Here is a 19,306-nt window from a genome sequence, read left to right as displayed (position 1 = left end):
TTACACGGACTTACAATCTTTCAAAGTTCTTCCCTCACAAGCTGGTTGAGCTGAAAAACATTTCTACAGCACAGAGTATATTGTGGCTTCTCTAGGTGCCGATCTATTTCACAGGAGCAGTGCCAATAGTATGCGTTGCCTATGTGAACAGGGTGGTTTTTGGTGACCAACTTGAATCTATTAGTGGAGGTTTTCTTCTGTCAAAGGACTGGGTAAAGCAGACCTGGGAAGATAATTTTGAAATAAAATATGGTATAGGACTTTCTTTTCTAAAAAACACAAATGTAACATTTATGACCCAGAAGAATTTTGATAGTCTATGTTGAATCAAGCCTGCTGATTCGTTTGCTGTACTGATTATAGTATATTTACTGTTAAACAAAGTTTCATTGCATATAAAGGTTGTTACATTTGTTGTGATTTTTCCCCAGGCACGACAGGTCCTGGAGAGAGAATTCAACAATCTTCTGGCCCTTGGCACGGAGCGAAGGCTTGATGATGTAAGTCTGTTTGACTACTTTGTTTCTTTAGAGTTTTTGACTCATATAATGGTTGCTGCTCGCCTCCCTCATGCCCATCTGCCCTCATGCTTGCATAAGATTTCAGCTTCTCAATTTGCCTGTTGGGCTCTGAAGGGGTCTCCATGAGAAGAATTGTGTGCTGCTCTGCATTATCACCTAGGCATGTGCTGTGCCTGTGCATACGCTAATGTGCGCTAATTTTTCTAGCAATGCGTCTGACACATTCATGAGAAACATACCTGTAGAAAAAGGGTTTCTTACTTTTTTTGGCCACGGCATTCACATTTATAATGCGTTGTGGAGTATAGGAAGTGTGTTAATTCTCTCTAAAAGCACCACCTCTATTACCTCCACCTTTTTAAAAATTGATAAAAATAATTAACGATTAACTCTAGTTCACCCCAAGTACTTTGATATAAATAGGGGAAGTATTGTTGCCTACTTCGCTCACGTTTATATATAACTTAGAATGGGAAATCTGTCTTAAATCACATTACATTTTGTTCCATTGTAAAAAGGCAAACAGTGTCCATCATTCTGAGGATAATTTCAAGTTTAAAAAAATCATATATCATTCAGCATATCTTCCTGATGTAATGAAATAAAAATTCTGTGCAGTGAGTACCAATTCAAAATGCATAAGGTATAATAGAAATTCATCTACATTGGCAAACTTGGAAATGGCCTTTAATGATCTGAAAAAGTATTTGAGGAATCTGTAAAGACTATCACGCGAATGTGGTAGGAAATTGTAAACACAAGGAGCTATTGTTTGGGTTCCCATTATAGAATATGCCATTACCGTTGGAAATTCCAGGTGATAGCTCTGTCCTATTCATCCAAATCTAAACATATGGCTTATTCCTCACTTTCCTTTCACTTCTGACTGATTAACTCTCCAGTTACTTTGATAATCTGCAAAGATCAGCACAACTGCATTAATGTGTAACTAACATGGCAATCGTTGAGATGTAAAATTCCCAGTTACTACTTTTGTTTGCTCTGTATAGAGTTATATGAGAATTGCAGTAGTGAACCCGAGTATGAGTCACCCGATCCTTATCTTTAAATCCAAATGTTTATGCATATTATTAAATCCAAATCCTGGTGATGGTCATTGGCACTACAACCCCTTAGCTGCTAAACATGACTACCTTCCCTGCCTACTTCATAGAGGACATCCAATTTCCCAAATTATTTATGCACATCTGAGGCATGACTCCTGTAAGGCTTAACACACTGCTCAACAAACTAGATTCACTATTGGAGAACCTGTCTCACTTGTAAAAGAATATTTCCAACTAACCATTTTTAAATGCTGCAGGACGCAACAGCTTGCCAAACAATGCCTCTTCCATGGCCGGCTCTACTTAAAGTAACAGAGTTTTATTTCCGATCACATCTACTTTTTCATCCTTGCAGAAAGGTTTCCCCAGATCCACTCGATGAGTGCTAAGTTGCTAAATGATTACAGATCTTCGATGCAGCAATACTGGACGAACACTATGCTCCCTAATGTTGGAAATCTACTGCTAACACCACCGGTCAACAGCCTATCCCTGATGTTTACAATATGCCTATTCTATTGGGATCCTCTCCTCCCTCCTGAAAAGAAAGGTTGAAACTAAAACAGTGATTGAGGTCCCTCCAGCTTCTTCTCTTTATGAGGTTACTTCCTCCTCCATCCTGAGATGCTTACTCCATGATTGTGGTTCAGAGGTCAAATCCTGCACTGAAATTGCAGAAACATTTACAGACTTGTTACATTTTACTTGACTTGTTGATAACGGCAGAAACGTGGTTCAATGAAGCCTACCAAACATCTATTCACCTTTTCCTGTCACTACTGTATTTTATGACAAGAATGAGTATGTAAAACTGATGACAAAGTGACCTTCACCCACAAAAACTCCACTTCATGTTGCATCTTGGCTTCTGTCCCTACGTCACTTTACAAGAGCCTGCAGTGAAACCTAAGTCCATTGACCTTAAAACAACATAATTCACATAATTTATTGCTATCCTGGTGAGAATTAGGCTTCCATTAAAAACTTCATAGACCTCATGAACTTTGAAGTGACTCTGTCTAACATCGACCACATCTGGGTTGGTGACTAGAACATCAACTGGAACAACACCAAAGTCAGTGCTTATTCCCTCCTCTCCACCTTTATACTTGAAATTGTTTAACTCAACACTACGTGAATGGTACTTGCATCAAAAGGACAACATAGGACTTAATTCTCACCAAGGTAGAGTCCGGTCCTGCTAACTGTCAATTTGCAGCAGATTGGTGTGAACATTATCTGAACCCTCCCTCTCTTTCTATTTGTTGGTCTCCACTGTGGGTCAACCTCCGTTTTATATATTATTTAGGCACAAGGAGTTAAAATGATATGCTCAGGTAAGAACTTCCTAAGGAGTGCCCGTGTTGCTGGAGGGGGCAGGACCACATTGTATATTTCACATTGCCAAACATGCCAGTATAGTTCACTTGCAGAGCCGTGTCCATAGTTCCACTGAGCCTGATCCAAGAATGGCAGTTTAATCAAATGATCCAAAAGTTGGGTATCATCACATTCTTTAATGTAGTTTACAATGGTGTGCTCTCATTAAATTCATGATTAGTTCACATGATGCTTATGAATCCATTAACCATTGTCCATAATGCTGTTAATTACATTTGCGTTAGCCCCAATGCATTTCGGGCAGATGAACCGCCCTTCTTCAAGAAGTAAATTCCTAAAGGGACGAGAAGGAACGAAATGGGATGACAAAGTTCATTCCAATCTATTGAAAGGTTCTAAATTTTTATCAGGAATTCTGTGGTGTCCTTAAAGTACGTGGACATGTCTTGTACAAAATCCTGTAGGTGCCTGTCAAGGTATTTGTCTACTGGTTAATATGGCGTCAGTCAGTCGGCATCTTAGTTACATTCCAGTCGTCGCGAGCTCCGTAATCAGCATGAGTAGCATCCGAAAGCATTAAGGTAATTATTTTCACACTCTTTCAGCTGGAAACTGTTTGCATGCCTAGAGTGATATAGCGCTGCACAAGTAACCTACAATTCACTTTGGCACGTCACAAGACACTTGTAGCACACCATAGTAATTTTTAGTTTCCCGCACGGTGTGTCACATCTCCGCGTCCATTATGATTAGAACACCATGTTTTAGATGTTCCCTTCACAAGAGACGTTTTTGTCTGGTTTGCACCCGCCTTCCACCCATTTTTCACCCGACAGTATTCGTTTCGCTCACAAGAATCTTTTTCATCTGGTCACTCGTTATCGGTTGTGGCTGCAACCAACAACCAACAGTTCACCTTGCACTTTTCATTTGCACTGATTTGAGGAACTGTGTTGATACCCAAGTTTTGGATCATTTGATTAAACTTGCCATTCTTGGATTTAGGCAGTGCACATAGAGCAGAGGTCTTCAAACTGTGGGGCGCGCCCCCCTGGGGTTTCGTGACTGCATTCCCAGGGGGCGCAAATGCCTCAGCAAAGAATTGTAAATGAAGATTGCCTGGAAGTGTGGCCTTCTTTATTTGGTTCATTTCCATGCCCTTTTCATTTACAAACAGGCTTGAAGTGTAAAGTATAGGAACCCCTCCATAGGGGGGCTGGGGTCATTGAGTGAGGTGGCAGGGTCAAAGAGGTGGCTAAGAAGAACAAACGATTCTGCAAGGATTTTGTTTTTTTATATTCAATTAGAAAGGCAAAAAAGTAACCCACACACAATGAAAAAAAAAATAAACGCAAGTTTAAAGGTCCTGTTTTTCTGGGCAAATCATTTAATCTCCCGTGCCTACAAACGAATGTGACCTTGTGTAATGTAATATGTGCTCATGTAAAGTGCTGCAACATCTCAGGTCAAATTTGCACTATATAAAACTACCACAAAAATAGTAATCTTATTGTGCCAAATGTGACATCTCAGTTGGTTAATGTGATCACTGTAGATGTCTGTGTGTTTGTGTGTGAGACCAGACAGGTACAGAATTTTATCCTAGTGGGCGCAGTGTGGAATACTGACTGATGTATTTATAATGCTATGAATGTGGAGAAGTGTGGCTCAATGGTTAGAGTGGCAGACACTGATGCAGAGGTCCGGCCCGAGACCAGGGTTCAATTCCCGCTTCGGCGGGTCTTGGGCTTAATTTCCTCGGACCTGATATTTCTTGCCTCGGTGTATATTCTAATCATGGGTCCCACTCTGCAACTCTGGGCAATAGCTTGCTTAATCTCCACAACGGCCCCAACAGCGCAGGGGATGCCTGGCTGCACCTTGGGGGTGCCCAGGAGTGGACACTTCACAGGGAAAGCAGGATGGGTTCCTCTGCGGTATAAGTACAGCGCCGGGACACCTCCGTTGGTAGGTAGTTGTGCGCTTTACAAATGCCAGATTATTATTATTATTAAGTCCCAGCCTGCGACAGAAAACACTGTGAATATAGTCATTATTAATTAGTAACGACAGAGGAGAAACACAAAAGGAACAAGATCCATGGGTAGTGACAAAGATGTGGGGGCTAATTTTTTTCATTTACAAACGAACAGAGATGACTTCCTCAGAGAGATGCCCCCTAGGAAGGGTGCGGTATATAGAGGCATTTTATTTTTTTATTTTTAAAAGGGCTATCACAATCATTAGTGTAACATACTAAGGCAAGGGTGTAAATGACCACTGTCCCACAATTATGTCTTCCTTACTATGAAAAAGGTGCTGTGGTGGCCCATGGTCCCTGCTAGCATTAGAGGCCGGATCACCCTTACTGCTTTTTTTTCCACACTCGAGGCCAGAAAGTATGATTGGTGCTGCAGGTAGAGTGGCACCAGGGCCCCATGGCATGAGAAGCCAAGTAAACCCCAATCATGGCAGTTTTTCCACCCTCCTTGGCTTGCGTTAGGGCCCAATGCACACTTGTATGTCAGTGTTGCTTTCAGCCTCGGAGCAATGGCTCAAGGTAGGGGAAAATTGAAGTAGAGAAGGCACCTTAGTTTAGCCTCAGAGAGATGGCAGAGAGGGGGTGTGGCAAAATGGGAGCCCTGTTTTTAACAAATGGCAGAGGAGATAGCTTCTGCCATGCAAAGCGGGCTATCATTCGTGAAGTAGGTGCAGCAGTCTAGGTTTCTGAGGGGCACACTGCATCACAATTATCACTTTAAAAAGGGGTCAACCGGACTTTTTGTCATATGTAACTTTAGGGCACCCTTGCAGAAAAAAGAGGGATATCCTGTGGGAGACTCTGCTGCAAGGTTTGCATGATGGTTAAGCAAAGTGGGGAAGAGGTGAAAGCAGCAGAGGTGATATCCTGCTCTGCAGGGCCTCCGTTATCATTGGTGCTGCAGGCATAGTTGCATTGGGGCCCAGTAGTGTGAGGGGTTCACAACACCCCAATTATGGGGAGCAGTATTTTTGGGTCAATTAGTGGTTTTGTTCGATGTATTTGCTGTTTTATATGTCTCACATTCAGTGTGGACTGTGAACTACAGTACCACTGAAATGATCTCTTAAGTCTTGCGCCCTGTGCTCAGCCCGTTTCTACTGATCCCCCAATCCTTCTCATAAGGTTTTGTAGGGGGGCCCGACTTCAAAACAATTTGCTTAGGGGGGCACAAAGCAAAAAAGTTTGAAGACCTCTGACATAGAGGGACCTTTCCCAGTGGGGAAGTGCAACTGTAGTCATTTTCATATGCCCAGGTTTAGGGGACGATACCTCAGTGCACGCCCTCAAACTTGATTAATCGTCAAATCACGAACGTGAAATTTGAATACCTCGGAGTGCGTGATTCAATAACTTTTGATATAACACCTTTCTTGCTGCCATTCTCAAAACTCACCTTGCCCCTCAAATAGCCTCATTGCAGGCAGCAGATTGTTTGATTTCTGGTATTGGACGCTCCAAACACATTTCTTGCTTTATACATAAACTTTTTCAATCTCATCATTCCCACTGAAAATCTCTGGGATCAGCCACCCCAACCCTACCACAGTTCTAAATCCCTCTACATGTAAATTTCTGCCTTCTACATGAAGCGTATTCTGAATCGATGGTTTTAAAAAAAATTGAAAACAATAGCCCACTTACTGTATGAGCCTTATCCTTCTCATCCTTCAAATGAAAATGTATATGACCCGCATCCTGACCTCTATGATGATATCCAGCGTCTTTATTCTGTGGGACTTCCAGCTGACATAGTTCTACTAATAAGTGACCTTATATTCCATTACAACATTCCTGACATTGTTCGTTGTCCTCTCTCTTCTTGAATTATACATTATTTGATATAGCATGTTTTCTTTGCTCTCTTACACATTATTGTGTTGTCTCCACTTTACATATTAATTAGTTTGAATTTCTTGTTCTGTTTAATGCTATTGTTTTCCATCTTGTTCTTTGAAGCACTCTTGGGAGTTATAGGCACTACACAAAAATGCTAGATAAATAAATGAATTCCACTGTGTAAAATAGAGGTCACATTGCTTTGCCTTCTCCTGAACTTTGGACTTATGATATGCAGTTTCTTCTTAATATGGCTAACTAACTATGTCTTCTTTGTTGATGCCTATCTATGAAATCTATTTACACGGGTGTTCAGCATTCTGAGCTTTTTTGTGGATGGTAAAAGGTTATGTAGGCTCATAGTAATGACAACTACAGGCCATCAGTGCTGCGTGTGAACTTCTCTGTGTATGTGCCTATAATCAGTGAATCTCCAGCTTCAATAGTGACTTTGAATGATATGCAAAATAAAGAAAGTGCAAGGACAAAGATAAACTCACCTATCATTTCCGAATTGGTCCTCCTCAAGGAGGGTACAGAGGCAATGAGGCTCGTGACTGTAGGCTCAGTAATGTCTACTGTGCTCATCTTAGTTTCCACGCAAGTCTTCATACGTCTCTTCTTCTCTGTATATGTCTTTGAGTTTGTAATTTTTTACAGTATCTATCCACTGCGGAGGTTTGGTGGGACTAGGTCTTCCAAAAATGAGGGGTGTCAGCGCATTCCTTCATTGTTGAGTGTGGTGTGTTCTAGTATGTCCTCAGCCCTTGAAACAGTGTTTTTGTTATTGTTGTGCCCTCCTCACCTGCATTGTCCTCGTCAGTGTACCTATGAATCTCTCCACCATGGCATTGGTTTGTGTCCACACGTTTTGTTTTTCTCTGGTGTTTCATGACCAAAAACTCTCCACTGATGAATGGCAGACTGTTGTGTAACTTTAGGGTTTTGGGGACTCCCCACTCCACAAATATGTCATCTAGGTCCAGCACTATATGGCGCAGACGGAAGAGATTACTTTTATGATTAGGAATCAGGCATATTTATCGATGAGTATTAGGAGGTTTTTGCCAGAGGTGGGGGGCGGAATAAATAGATGGGTACCACGACCCATATCTTTTTGGTAACTCCAACATTATCAGTGGCTGTGGAGATGCATTTGTATATGTGACATGCCTACAGTTCCATTTCAACCATGCTGTCTAGTTTCAGGAGCCAAAGTCAGTCCCTTAGCACTCACTTGGTGATCAGTATTGCTCTGTGTCCTTAATTGGCAAGCTAAATCTCTTGTTTTTGTATGCTTTCAGAGAGAACAGTTCTGGACCCCCACAGGATGCGTCCTTTTTTTGGTCTTCCCTGGGACCTGGTTGAGCCTCTACTGTGTCTTGATCAGTTGCGGTATGGCCTCTAGGTCTTTGGCTTCATCGTTTGCTGTTTTGACCTGTTGGAGCAACAGGACTGTTGGCATGCTTGTACTGACTAAGAAGTGTCGGTATTCCTCAGCAACAGAGTCAGCAGGGCCTGGTGATTGATTATGATGGTGAATCTCTTATCCATACACAAACATGTGAAAGTGTTCACATGCCCATTCTACTACCAGGCCCTCCTTTTCTGGCTGCAAATGTGCCTTTTCTATCATCAATAGGCTTTGGCTAGCGTGTGCTACTACTTTCACATGGGGATTCCAGGCCTTTAGCAAGTTGTTCTAGTATGGCTCCCACTCCTACTGGGCTAGTGTCAACCATCACTTTTAATTCTTGTCAAAGCATGCCATGACAGCTGTAATTTCTATCGCCTCATTAATGTTCTTGCACTCAAACGACTACTTCAAATTTGTGTTTTGTTTCATCAGTTGTCTGAGAAGGGTGCCAATGATATTCTTTAATGTGTCTCATGAAATAGCTAGTCATGCTTAAACATGACTGTAACGCCCCCGCATCTTGTGGGGGTGACATTGGTGGGTGCATTTACTTTCTCTAAGTCTGGTGTCATCTGTTTTCTAAGAAGATGTGTGTTAAGAGTTGTAGTTTGGTTTTATGGAATTCACAATTCCTAGAGGTTAATATGATACTAGTTGGTATACTCTGAAGGACAGCATCATGTTCTGGTTTTGATACTGTGTATATGGAGATGTCGTTCACTGTAGTTGAGGAGGTTTCTGATTTTTCTGTCTATGGCGTCCCATAGGGGGAATGCTGCTCATCTTTGCCCTTGCACTACTTGGCACATTGCTTCATTGATGTGCACTTTGACTTGGATGTCTTCCATTTTCCCCAGTCCTCTGAACAGCATTGGGAAATTCTGTATCACAGAAAGACTGATCTGTACATTATAGCTGGTGACTATTAGTCCCATGGCTGTTGCTTTGGTGAGGTTTAGATGACATGCACCCTGCATCTTTCCTTGATTTGCAGCTCAAGGTTGCTTCAAATGATTCTAGGATCTGGAGGGTTTGGACGCTGCCCACATGTAGATTTGACCGTCAGTTGGTTTCAGGTTTTAGGTTAGCCATATTCTTTTGAATTCCTTTACATACATCAAGTTGATTTGTGCTCCGCTGTCGAGGATGAATAATACTGGGGGGATGTTTACTTTCCTGTGGACTCCAGAGCATTTGCTCTCTGGTGCTGCAGTTTCAACTTGGCAACTTTTCTTGTTGAGGTAGTTTACGGCTAGTATTCTTAGCCTCGTTAATGTCTTGAGGCAGAGTATGCCAGGAGCCGATATTTGTTCATCAACGACATGCATTTCAAGAACTACTTTTTTTCCCTAGTGTTAAAGATGGGCTGCGAATTTGCCTTTGTATCTGAGGGGCTTCGCTTCCTCCTTGACCCACGGTTATAGTATGTGCCTCGGAGCGGTATGGCTTGTGTTTCATGTGAGTCAAGAGGCGTCTGCTGCTTTCCCTTTGGGTGTCTGTTGATCTGCCTTTTCCAGGCGTGACAGATGGACCTGAAGTGGCTTTCCTTCTCACATCGTTGACATGATACCCCAATGTCTGGGAATTTCCCTCCATGCAGGTATGTTAATAGCACATCTATACCATGGCTGTGATGCCCATCCTGGTGCTGTGTTATGTTTCTGCTCGAGTTCTTCTTTCTTCTCATGGGTAGTACCTTGTCAATGGAGGTTTTGCTGGATTACATCAAGGTAGGTTGTTTCTCTGATCTCTCCTCCGCGCTTGCTGTGGCCAGCATTTTTACTAGTGTGTGCGTGTCTTTGAGCATTCTCTGACTAAATGATTTGGACTGACCACCATCTATAATGCATAGGTGCATGGCTTCCTCATCCTTGAACTCACTGAACCAGCACTGCTTGAGATGTTTTTCTAGTAACTTTGCAAATTCATATATTGTCTCAGCTGGGTGTTGGGCCGCCTTCTTAAACATGTATTGCTCGTAGTCAACATCGGTCGAAGTATCGAACTTTTTTGTTTGGTCTCTTTTTTTTTGGTTTGTGGTAATTTCTTCTTTCTTGAGTTTGTTGAAGACTTCCGTCACCCCATCTACTTTCAGGTTCTTTAAGTATCTGATTATTATGCTATCTTATATTTCCTCCAGTGCTTCAATAAAATCATCAAATTCATCAATCCATTCTGCCCACCTCACTCTAATATCTTTTTTTTTCCTGTGTCAAATAGCAGAGGCGGTTTTAGAAAGGAAGTAGTATCATATTTCATTCACTGCAAAATTAAATTTAATGTCTTTATTTTTGTTCTTTCCTGTTCTGTTATAGACTTTCAAATTAAAAATGTAATTGGAAAACATTTTAATTATAAATTAAATTTGGGTTATGGCCCTAATTATGAATATTACAGTTGCCCAACAGAGAAATGAATGGAATTATTCATGTGTCGGCATGTATTCATTGTGCATGCTTCCGTAGTGCTGCACATCACCGCCGTAAGATCACTTCAAAGGGTTTGGTTGTTTCATTATGTGAACGGGAGATGTTCATCCATAATTCAATCTTTCTTCTAAGTCACACTACATGAGGTGCATCATTCTAAACACTCTTTCTAAATTGCAAAACAATTATCAGCCATGCAATACATCATTGTGAAAATGATACAGCAGAAGTCACGGTGGAGGTTTCTACCAGCACATGCAGCTCAGAGCAGCCGAATTGTAAACTCTAATAGATCTGTTACTTTGTCAGTTTACATTTCTGTGACCTCTGAGCTGAGTACACAGGAGTAGGGGACTTTCTAGGGCTCCGGACATCCATGGATTGTGCATGTATGAAGGACACATTTCATTGCCGCTCTCTTCATGCATTCACTATCAACTGAAAAGCTGCGCATGCGCAGTGCGGACATGTCTAGGATAGTAAGCTGCTTTGGCGACGACACGTTTTCTTCAGTCGCCCCAAATTCATGATGACAAAGAGTCATCCACGGGCCTATCCTGACTTCTAATAGGATTATCTGCAGGTGCTAACATGCAGACAGGAGTATACATTGCAGCACAATAAATGCAAGCTCCCCCTTGGCTGCACCCGTTATATTCTAATGTATGCGCATGCTCGCAAGGGGTTACCTGCATAACACGCAGACAGGGGCAGTGGAACAAATAATGTTTGTCAGCTTCTGATAACAGCTAAAAACTTGGAATAGTTGATGAGTTTGCCTTTGTGTGCTGTCCATACTGTACAGTCAATACATTTTAACATGTATTGCAATAATATCGATTTCATTCGCTTCATGGCAACCCCTGCATCACACATTGGAGACTTTGGGTGATAATCTGTATAATGGCCCAGCATTGACATTCGTTGCATTTTCCTCGCGTTGTTTTGTCTCTGTTGCATCATGGTGGCACTTTGGATATTATTCACCCTTGACTTTTTAAAATTCTTACTATCTCTTCTGGTGAAATCCTTTCCATTAGATAGATGCCCCTGGTGTTTGCCTATGTTGATATCTGCGAGTGAAAAGCAGAATCTTTTGTCCGTGTGTGACTAAATACTCTGCCAAATTGGCAGACATATGATTTGGGACCTAAAGATAATTTTATTGAAAAGGAAATTTGCCATTCAAGGACAAACACAATTTTTTAATCAAAATTGCAAGGTTCTGTTTTAGGGAAGTGACATTTAAGGGCTAATTCCACGTATTTTGGGAAAGTATTGCTGATTCTAGTTCCTTGGCAATAGAGGGCGCGTGTGTTGATTCATGCTTTACGCAAAGGAATTTTATCATCTATATTAGAAAACTTTCTATTAAATGACTGACAATCTACTTGGATGGAACAGGGTGGAACAATAAATGGGAAAATAGGCTACATACATTCAGAAAAATGTCATAATCGGACTTCAGCTGTCTATAATGCATGCAGCCCTTCTTCCAGTTGCTAAAACAATAGTGTGAAAAAATGATACCAGATCTCTTAGGAAGCAGTGAACCCCAATAACCCTTAGAAAGGGTAAGGTTTGCCTGGAACACCATACAATGATTGAAATATTTCAATACTGCCCCTTCATACCCTCTTCATTTTTAGTCAGAATATGCAAAATGTTTTCTGTAAAGCTTAACAATTGTGTCTTTTTAAAAATAACAACAGTCGGTGTATCAAAGGTTATATTAGGGTGTGAGAAGATGCACTAATTTATTACATGGATGATGTCATCAGTGATGTCACTGACCATGTGACGTCATCAGCAGTGCATTGCGGGGGCACGCGAGTTATAGTTAGCTGAACTAACTATAACAGGGGAATTTCTAGGGTTTTGTACGAGGGAAATGTCCAGCTAACTATAACACCCATGAAACCTATGGTATTTTCAGTGAACTTCTAAGGTTTTTTAAATGCCAATTCCTAACTATAACGTGCGTGAAACCTACAGTTTTTTCAGTGAATATATATATATGTATATAACGAAGAAATCCCAATGCCACGACAGACACTCCGGCGTAACACACGGGCACAGACCCCGAAAGCTGCAGAAGTCCAAAGTGTGGATTGATATATTATCTACTGGCGGTCGCCAGTAGATAGTTATAGTCAGGACCGTGTTTCCATAGGAAATCCGCAATATTCTATTTGGAATAACTTTGGCGCCGGTTGACGAATCTTCGCGAAATTTTCAAAATAGGTGGGGCGCTCCGCTCCGCTCCTACCCTGAAAGTCTCGGGGGGATTCATCAAGCGGGGGCTGAGAAAAAAGGGGGGTCCCAAAACGCGTTTTCCCCATGCATTTTCCCATAGGACCTTTAGTCCGAGCTACAGCCCGAACGGCTGAACAGAATTACTTGAAATTTGGCAGAGAGGTAGTCCTCAGGTCAGAGATGTGCCTTTTGCAGGTCTGGTGTAAATCTGTTCAGTAGGTCCTGAGAAAATAGCATTTAAATCAATATATATCTGTAAGCGCGCTCTGTGCGCTTACGGTAAGCTTACCGTACGCGTACGGTGCCGTGCGCGAGCTCAATTCTGATTGGTGGTTACATGACTGTAAACATTCGAATCGGTCGAAATCAGAAAGTGTCGGCCACCATTTTCTGTCTCTCGCACTGAAAAACAAAGGTGGATAACGTGAAAAGGGGGCAACGAAGAGAGTTGCAGACCCCCTAGCGTTTGTCAGGGGGTCCACGAAGGACCAAAAAGTACGAAAAATACATTTAATAATTTTTAAAAAAAATCGCGGAGTGCGCGTACGGTAAGCTTACCGTACGCGCACGGCAAAAAAAAATAATAAAAAAAAAAACGAAATAACAATCACATTTATTAAATAAATTGAAGGACCCGCAAGTGAGAAAAAAAAATTGTTACTGTGTAAAAAAAGGCGAGGCGCGCACGGTATGAACTGCGCAACGTGGGCGCTCGGTGCGCGAAGCGCACCGAGTGCCCACAGCGCGCGCACCGTGCGCGAAGGGCACCGTGCGCGCAGGGTGTGCGCACGGTGAAAAACCAGAAAAAAAAATAAAAAATAAATACATAACTTAGCATTTAAAAAACCGTACAAATTCACTGAAAAAACCATAGGTTTCACACACGTTATAGTTAGGAATTAGCATTTAAAAAACCTTGCAAATTCACTTAAAAAACCATAGGTTTCACACATGTTATAGTTAGCTGTACATTTCACTCGTAAAAAACCAATGAAATTCCACGTTATAGTTAGATCAGGTAACTATAACTTGCGCGACCGCAATCCACAATGTGTCATTTCAGATGTCATCATTGATGTGAAGAGTGATGTCATTGACCATGTCATGAGTGATGTAATATGTGACGTCATCAGCAGTTTATTGTGGGCGCGCAAGTTATAGTTACCTGATCTAACTATAACGTGGAATTTCATTGGTTTTTTACGAGTGAAATGTACAGCTAACTATAACATGTGTGAAACCTATGGTTTTTTAAGTGAATTTGCAAGGTGTTTTAAATGCTAATTCCCAACTATAACGTGTGTGAAACCTATGGTTTTTTCAGTGAATATATATATATATATGTATGTATATATATATGTATGTATATATATATGTATGTCAAAGCTACCAAGTACCCAACTTACGAGGAGCACTCGGGCCTCAGCTGCACACAAGGAGCCATTCATAGGTAAGCACGCCTCCACCACAACGATTCCTTTCACTGTTCAAACTGCCTTGGATGCCTGACGCCAAGTCCCATAAGCCCATCCAGGGCGTGCATCCATGCATTTAAGGGGGCTCCTTGTGTGCAGCTGAGGCCCGAGTGCTCCTCGTACGTTGGGTACTTGGTAGCTTTGATTTTTACGCGGTGACCCAGCCGCGGGAGGAGCACCACCCTGAGAGAAGTGGGGGCCATGCGGTCTTTATTATTGGGCCGATATCGTGGGGCAGCAGCCTACGGATCTTGCACGAACCACGCACAGCGAGGCCCATCTGTGGGCTCGAAGAAGTTGCCAGCTGAACATTTGCGCAACGTAAGGCACTACAAGTCCCATAAGCCCATCCAGGGCGTGCATCCATGCATTTAAGGGGGCGGTGCCTTACGCGCTCTTTTTGAACTGCCAAAGCCTCTGAAGAGAAGTGGGGACACTTTGAAACGCGTCAGGCATCCAGGGCAGTTTGAACAGTGAAAGGAATCGTTGTGGTGGAGGCGTGCTTACCTATGAATGGCTCCTTGTGTGCAGCTGAGGCCCGAGTGCTCCTCGTACGTTGGGTACTTGGTAGCTTTGATATATATGTATGTATATATATATATATATATATATATATATATATAGATATATAGATATAGATATATCTATCTATCTATCTATCTCTGGGCCTTTTTGGCTAAAGTTCCCTAAACTTTTTGCTTTCCCCCTAGACTGGTTTTCTGACATAGAGATGCAAATTTAGATGCTTTGGGTACTTTGCCACTGCTGATTAGTGTTAAAGTTCAAGTGTTCCCTATGTAACGTGTAATGGTAATTGGTTGGCCATGATTGATATGTTTGCCTTACTAGTAAAAGTCCCTAGTGATGTGCACTGATTGTGCCAGGGCTAGTAATGCAAAGGCACGCAAAGATGGGAACTCAGGCCTGCAGTGTAAGGCCCGCGTGCAGAATGCTAAGTTAGCATGGTGTCCTGACAAGTGCAACCACTTGTCAGGCCTGACTTTCACTTTTACATACACAGTGGGCACCCCTGTTGTAGGTCCCAGATAACCCCTGGGCAGGGTGCAGTGTAGTTAAAACGCAGAACATATACTGAGGTGTGTGCTATGTTCTGACAGTGAAAAACACTCCATTTCGTTTTTCACTTCTGAAAGGCCATCCTGCTCATAGGACAGAATGGGGGAGGCTGGGTCTTGTGTTTGTTAGCCTAGTTTCCTGTCATTTTATAATGGAGAAGTGAAGTTCAGTATGTATGAACTCAGTGTCACAACACATCTTTATGTGAAGGTGGTTTTGTCACTGTGTGTTCAGAAACCACTCTTTTAGAAAGTGGCTGAGTTTTGTTCTCTGAGCATTTCTGTATGTCTCTGCTGAAATGTGGATTGTCTGTCTCGAACTGAAAGATGAGAGGAGCTGGGAGAGGTCTTGAGCCAGGGAGGGGTTGAGATGGCACCAGGCTGCCCTGCATCTGGAGAGTAGGGGGAGGAGAAGCCCGGGAGGTGAAAAGGCCTGGGCTGGTGCTATGAACCAATTGACCAATCTCCCACTGAGTAATTAAGGATCCAGACCCCCAGTATCAAAGGGAGAGAGGTGACACTGGGAGGGAGACACCCAGAACTGATTTAGGGAGAGGTCAGGTACCCCTGAGCACATACGAAATTTAAATACATTAAGGGGTATAACTATGAGAGCTGAAACCCCTGAACGTTGGTGTGAAACAGATCTGGATTGAGACTGAAAAGGCTTGGACCCATTCTGTGGTCAAGAGGAACCTCTGTTAAAGAAGGAGCAACTGAAGAGACTGCTGTGGAAAGATGAATCCTTGCTTCCTGATCTGGGGCTGGTCTGCAGTTTGCTGTTCTAACTAAGGGAGAGGCTGTTGGGGCTGTGGTTGGAGGTGCTGGGTCCCCCTGCTTGAAAAAGACTATGCTTTGTCTTGTAACCCCAAGGGCCCGAGATGAGCTGGCTCCCTGTTTGGAAATACAGGATCATAAAAGTTTCCAGAGAAGTCCCAAGCAATGCGGTGTGCGCATGCTTTTGCAGCTTGAGACCCTTAGAAGTTGTGCCTTGTGATCATGGGCACGCAGGAGTAAGCTAAGTCTTGGACGCGCGGCGTGCGTGTCGTGGTGCAGGCCAAGACGTTGGTGAAGGGCATCTGGTCGTGGTGTGCATGGGGAGGCGAAGCGAGACTGGGACTCGCAGAGTGCGTGTCATGGTGCAGCCAGGGCGTTGGTGAAGAGCGCCTGGGCATCGTGTGTATCAAAGGAAGAAGCGAAACCCGGACGCCCAAAGTGCGTGTTGTGGTGCAGCCAGGGCATTGGTGAAGAGCGCCTGAGCATCATGTGCACCAAAGGAAGAAGTGAGTCTTGGACACGCAGAGTGCGTGTCGTGGTGCAGCCAGAGCATTGGTGAAGAGCAACTGGGATATCGTGTGCACTGGGAGAAGAGGAGAGACTCAAACGTGCAGGGTGCAAGCAGGGTGTGGGTGAAGAGCATCGGATCGTCGTGAGCACCAGAGAAGAGGTGAGTCTCGGACGCGCAGTGTGCGTGTCGAAGTGCAACCTGAGGTGCTGGTGAGGAGTGCCTGGGTAGGGTGTGCACCGAATTGAAGTAAAGTCTCCACAGTGCTGAGGGCAGATCTCGGTGTTGACTGAGACTGCCGGAAGGAGGGCGAAGTCATTGGGCCCTCGGAGTAAACCAGCAGCGACCCGGACCGGCAGCCCCGGAGGAGCCGAGGCGCCGGTCCGAGCCCGCTGCAACCCATGACAGAGTTCTGGATCACGGCCCAAGTCGCTGACATCAGGGAGGAGAGTGGCATCACCCCCCCCAAGTAACGTGGATCAACACCTGGGGTGGGGTGCTGGCCCGGATGGACACTCTCTTGGCCTCCCGCTTCTGTCAGCTGCGTGAGCCGTTGCTTCGGCTCGGATCCCGGGCCGTGCTGACCCAAGGAGGGGCAGCACTTGGGCCGGAGTGGGAAGCAGTACTTTTGTGCCATTATTTGATCCATAAAGGGGGCAATGCAATGTTAATGGAGCACCTAAAACTGTCGTATTACACTTTGTATTATTGCTGCTAACGAACTATCTAACTTTTGTATGATGCCTGACCTCATTTGTGCCTGATGAACTACATTCTTGGTGGGCTACGCACTGCGTTTTTTTTCCCTTGCATATTACCTGAATGTAACATGGTGCATTGCATTATTTCTTCAGTGCACAGTGTCTGATTATAACGTGGCGCAGTGTATTATTTCTTCATTGCACCGTACAAGATGGTGGCGTGGCGTGACGCATTGCTTTGTTTCTTCCTGGTGCTGGGCATGCTGGTGGTGATACACATTGCATTATTCTTTCAATTGCAAAGTACATGACTGTGGCGCTACGTATGGCATTGTTTCTCTGTTGCACAGTATAAGAGAATATCGTTACGCATTGCAGTATTTGTTTCCTTTTGCAACATGTGTGATTCTAGCAATATGACTTACCTAACCGTTTGGAAACAGTTAGAAGTGAGCTTAACTGTTGGTTAGAAGCGCTGGTTGGTATTAGAACCTACCAACCCACCGGAAACAATACTACCCATTCTTATATGTTGATTTTCTATCGTGTGGTCGTATCATATAGTTTTGTATATAAAGATTATACTCATTTTATCAAAACTCGGGTGGAGTCTATTTGTGGTGACATCATTGGGTTACTGTGCGCGTGGTTGCACATACTGAACACTCGTGCCTTGGAGATGAGCCTGACACTCACAGATGCACTCACAGACCCACACACACTCAGACACCCACTCCCAGACCCACACAGACACCCACACATCCACTCACAGACCCAAACAGACACACACCCACTCACAGACCCACACATCCATTAATACACACACACACCTGCAACTACTCACACACCCACTCACAAACCCATGCAACCACTCACACACAGATACAACCACTCAAACACCCATTCACACACCCACGCAGCTACTCATTCATCCACTGAGCCACTCACACACCCACTCACACACCCATACAACCACTCATATATCCACTCACACACCCATACAACCACTCACATCCCCACACAACTAATCACGCACCCACTCACACACACACACCCTTGTAACCACTCACACATCAGCTCAAACACCCATACAACCACTTACACACCCACACAGCTAAGTGATGTAATATGTGAGGTCATAAGCAGAGCATTGTGGGGACATTAGATATAGATAGCTCTGGTAATTTCTATGGTTTTGTGCATGTACAATCTAAGCCTAACTAGATCGCCCCCGTAACCTTCGTTTTTCTTTTTAGCAAATATATATATATCTTCAAACCACCACTGTCTGTAGTACAAAAGAGCCCCACGCACTGCAATGAAGCCATAGTCTTCTTTATTTACATTTTAACATCACAAGTACAGAGCAGGGCAGACAAACCACTCTACACATTTCAGCGTTCCAGACGCCTTGGTCACAGGTGAAGGGTTTTTTCCCGCAATGCCAAAAAAGACAAGTCAGTGTAAGTAACTTAAAAGAAGGGCTAAAAGTCTGCAAAACACAATGTAGTGTATCAGCCGTCTTAAAGTGTAGCACATGTACTATTCAACAAATACGTCGTATAGTACATACTCTTTCCAATTGTACTAACAAATGAAAGTACTATCGACTTCAATAAAGAAAAACTGCCTCATCAGTGTAAGAATCCACTTACAATGTGTAATGCAGAAACATGGTCACAATAATGCTGACCAATTGCATATATATGTATATATCCCAAGTGGATTGTATTGAGGCGTTTCTTGCATGCCAGGCCATATTTATTTAGTATAAGCCAGAGGAACTCCTGGGGCTGTGTTTAAAAAGGGGAGGTTGGCTGCGCAGCCCCCTTCCCAAGTCATTAGACGCCCCGGGAGC

At 43.3% G+C, this 19,306-nt stretch overlaps 1 protein-coding gene across 4 annotated transcripts in view; it reads left to right on the top strand.

Annotated features, from left to right (window-relative positions):
* The window catches only part of PPFIA4 (PPFI scaffold protein A4), a 3,163,248-nt gene that overhangs the window by 2,696,591 nt on the left and 447,351 nt on the right, over nucleotides 1-19,306 (top strand). For all 4 annotated transcript variants that reach the window (XM_085600211.1, XM_085600208.1, XM_085600219.1 and 1 more), the window contains one exon: nucleotides 432-500. In XM_085600211.1, the coding sequence (XP_085456337.1) occupies nucleotides 432-500 (69 nt within the window). The remainder of the gene's footprint in view (nucleotides 1-431; nucleotides 501-19,306) is intronic.

This window comes from Triturus cristatus, chromosome 1_2 (assembly GCF_964204655.1).
Source record: "Triturus cristatus chromosome 1_2, aTriCri1.1, whole genome shotgun sequence".
In the NCBI taxonomy this organism is placed as follows: Eukaryota; Metazoa; Chordata; class Amphibia; order Caudata; family Salamandridae; genus Triturus; species Triturus cristatus.
The sequence above is the reverse complement of the archived record's forward strand: the minus strand, read 5'-3'. Positions and strand labels throughout refer to the sequence as shown.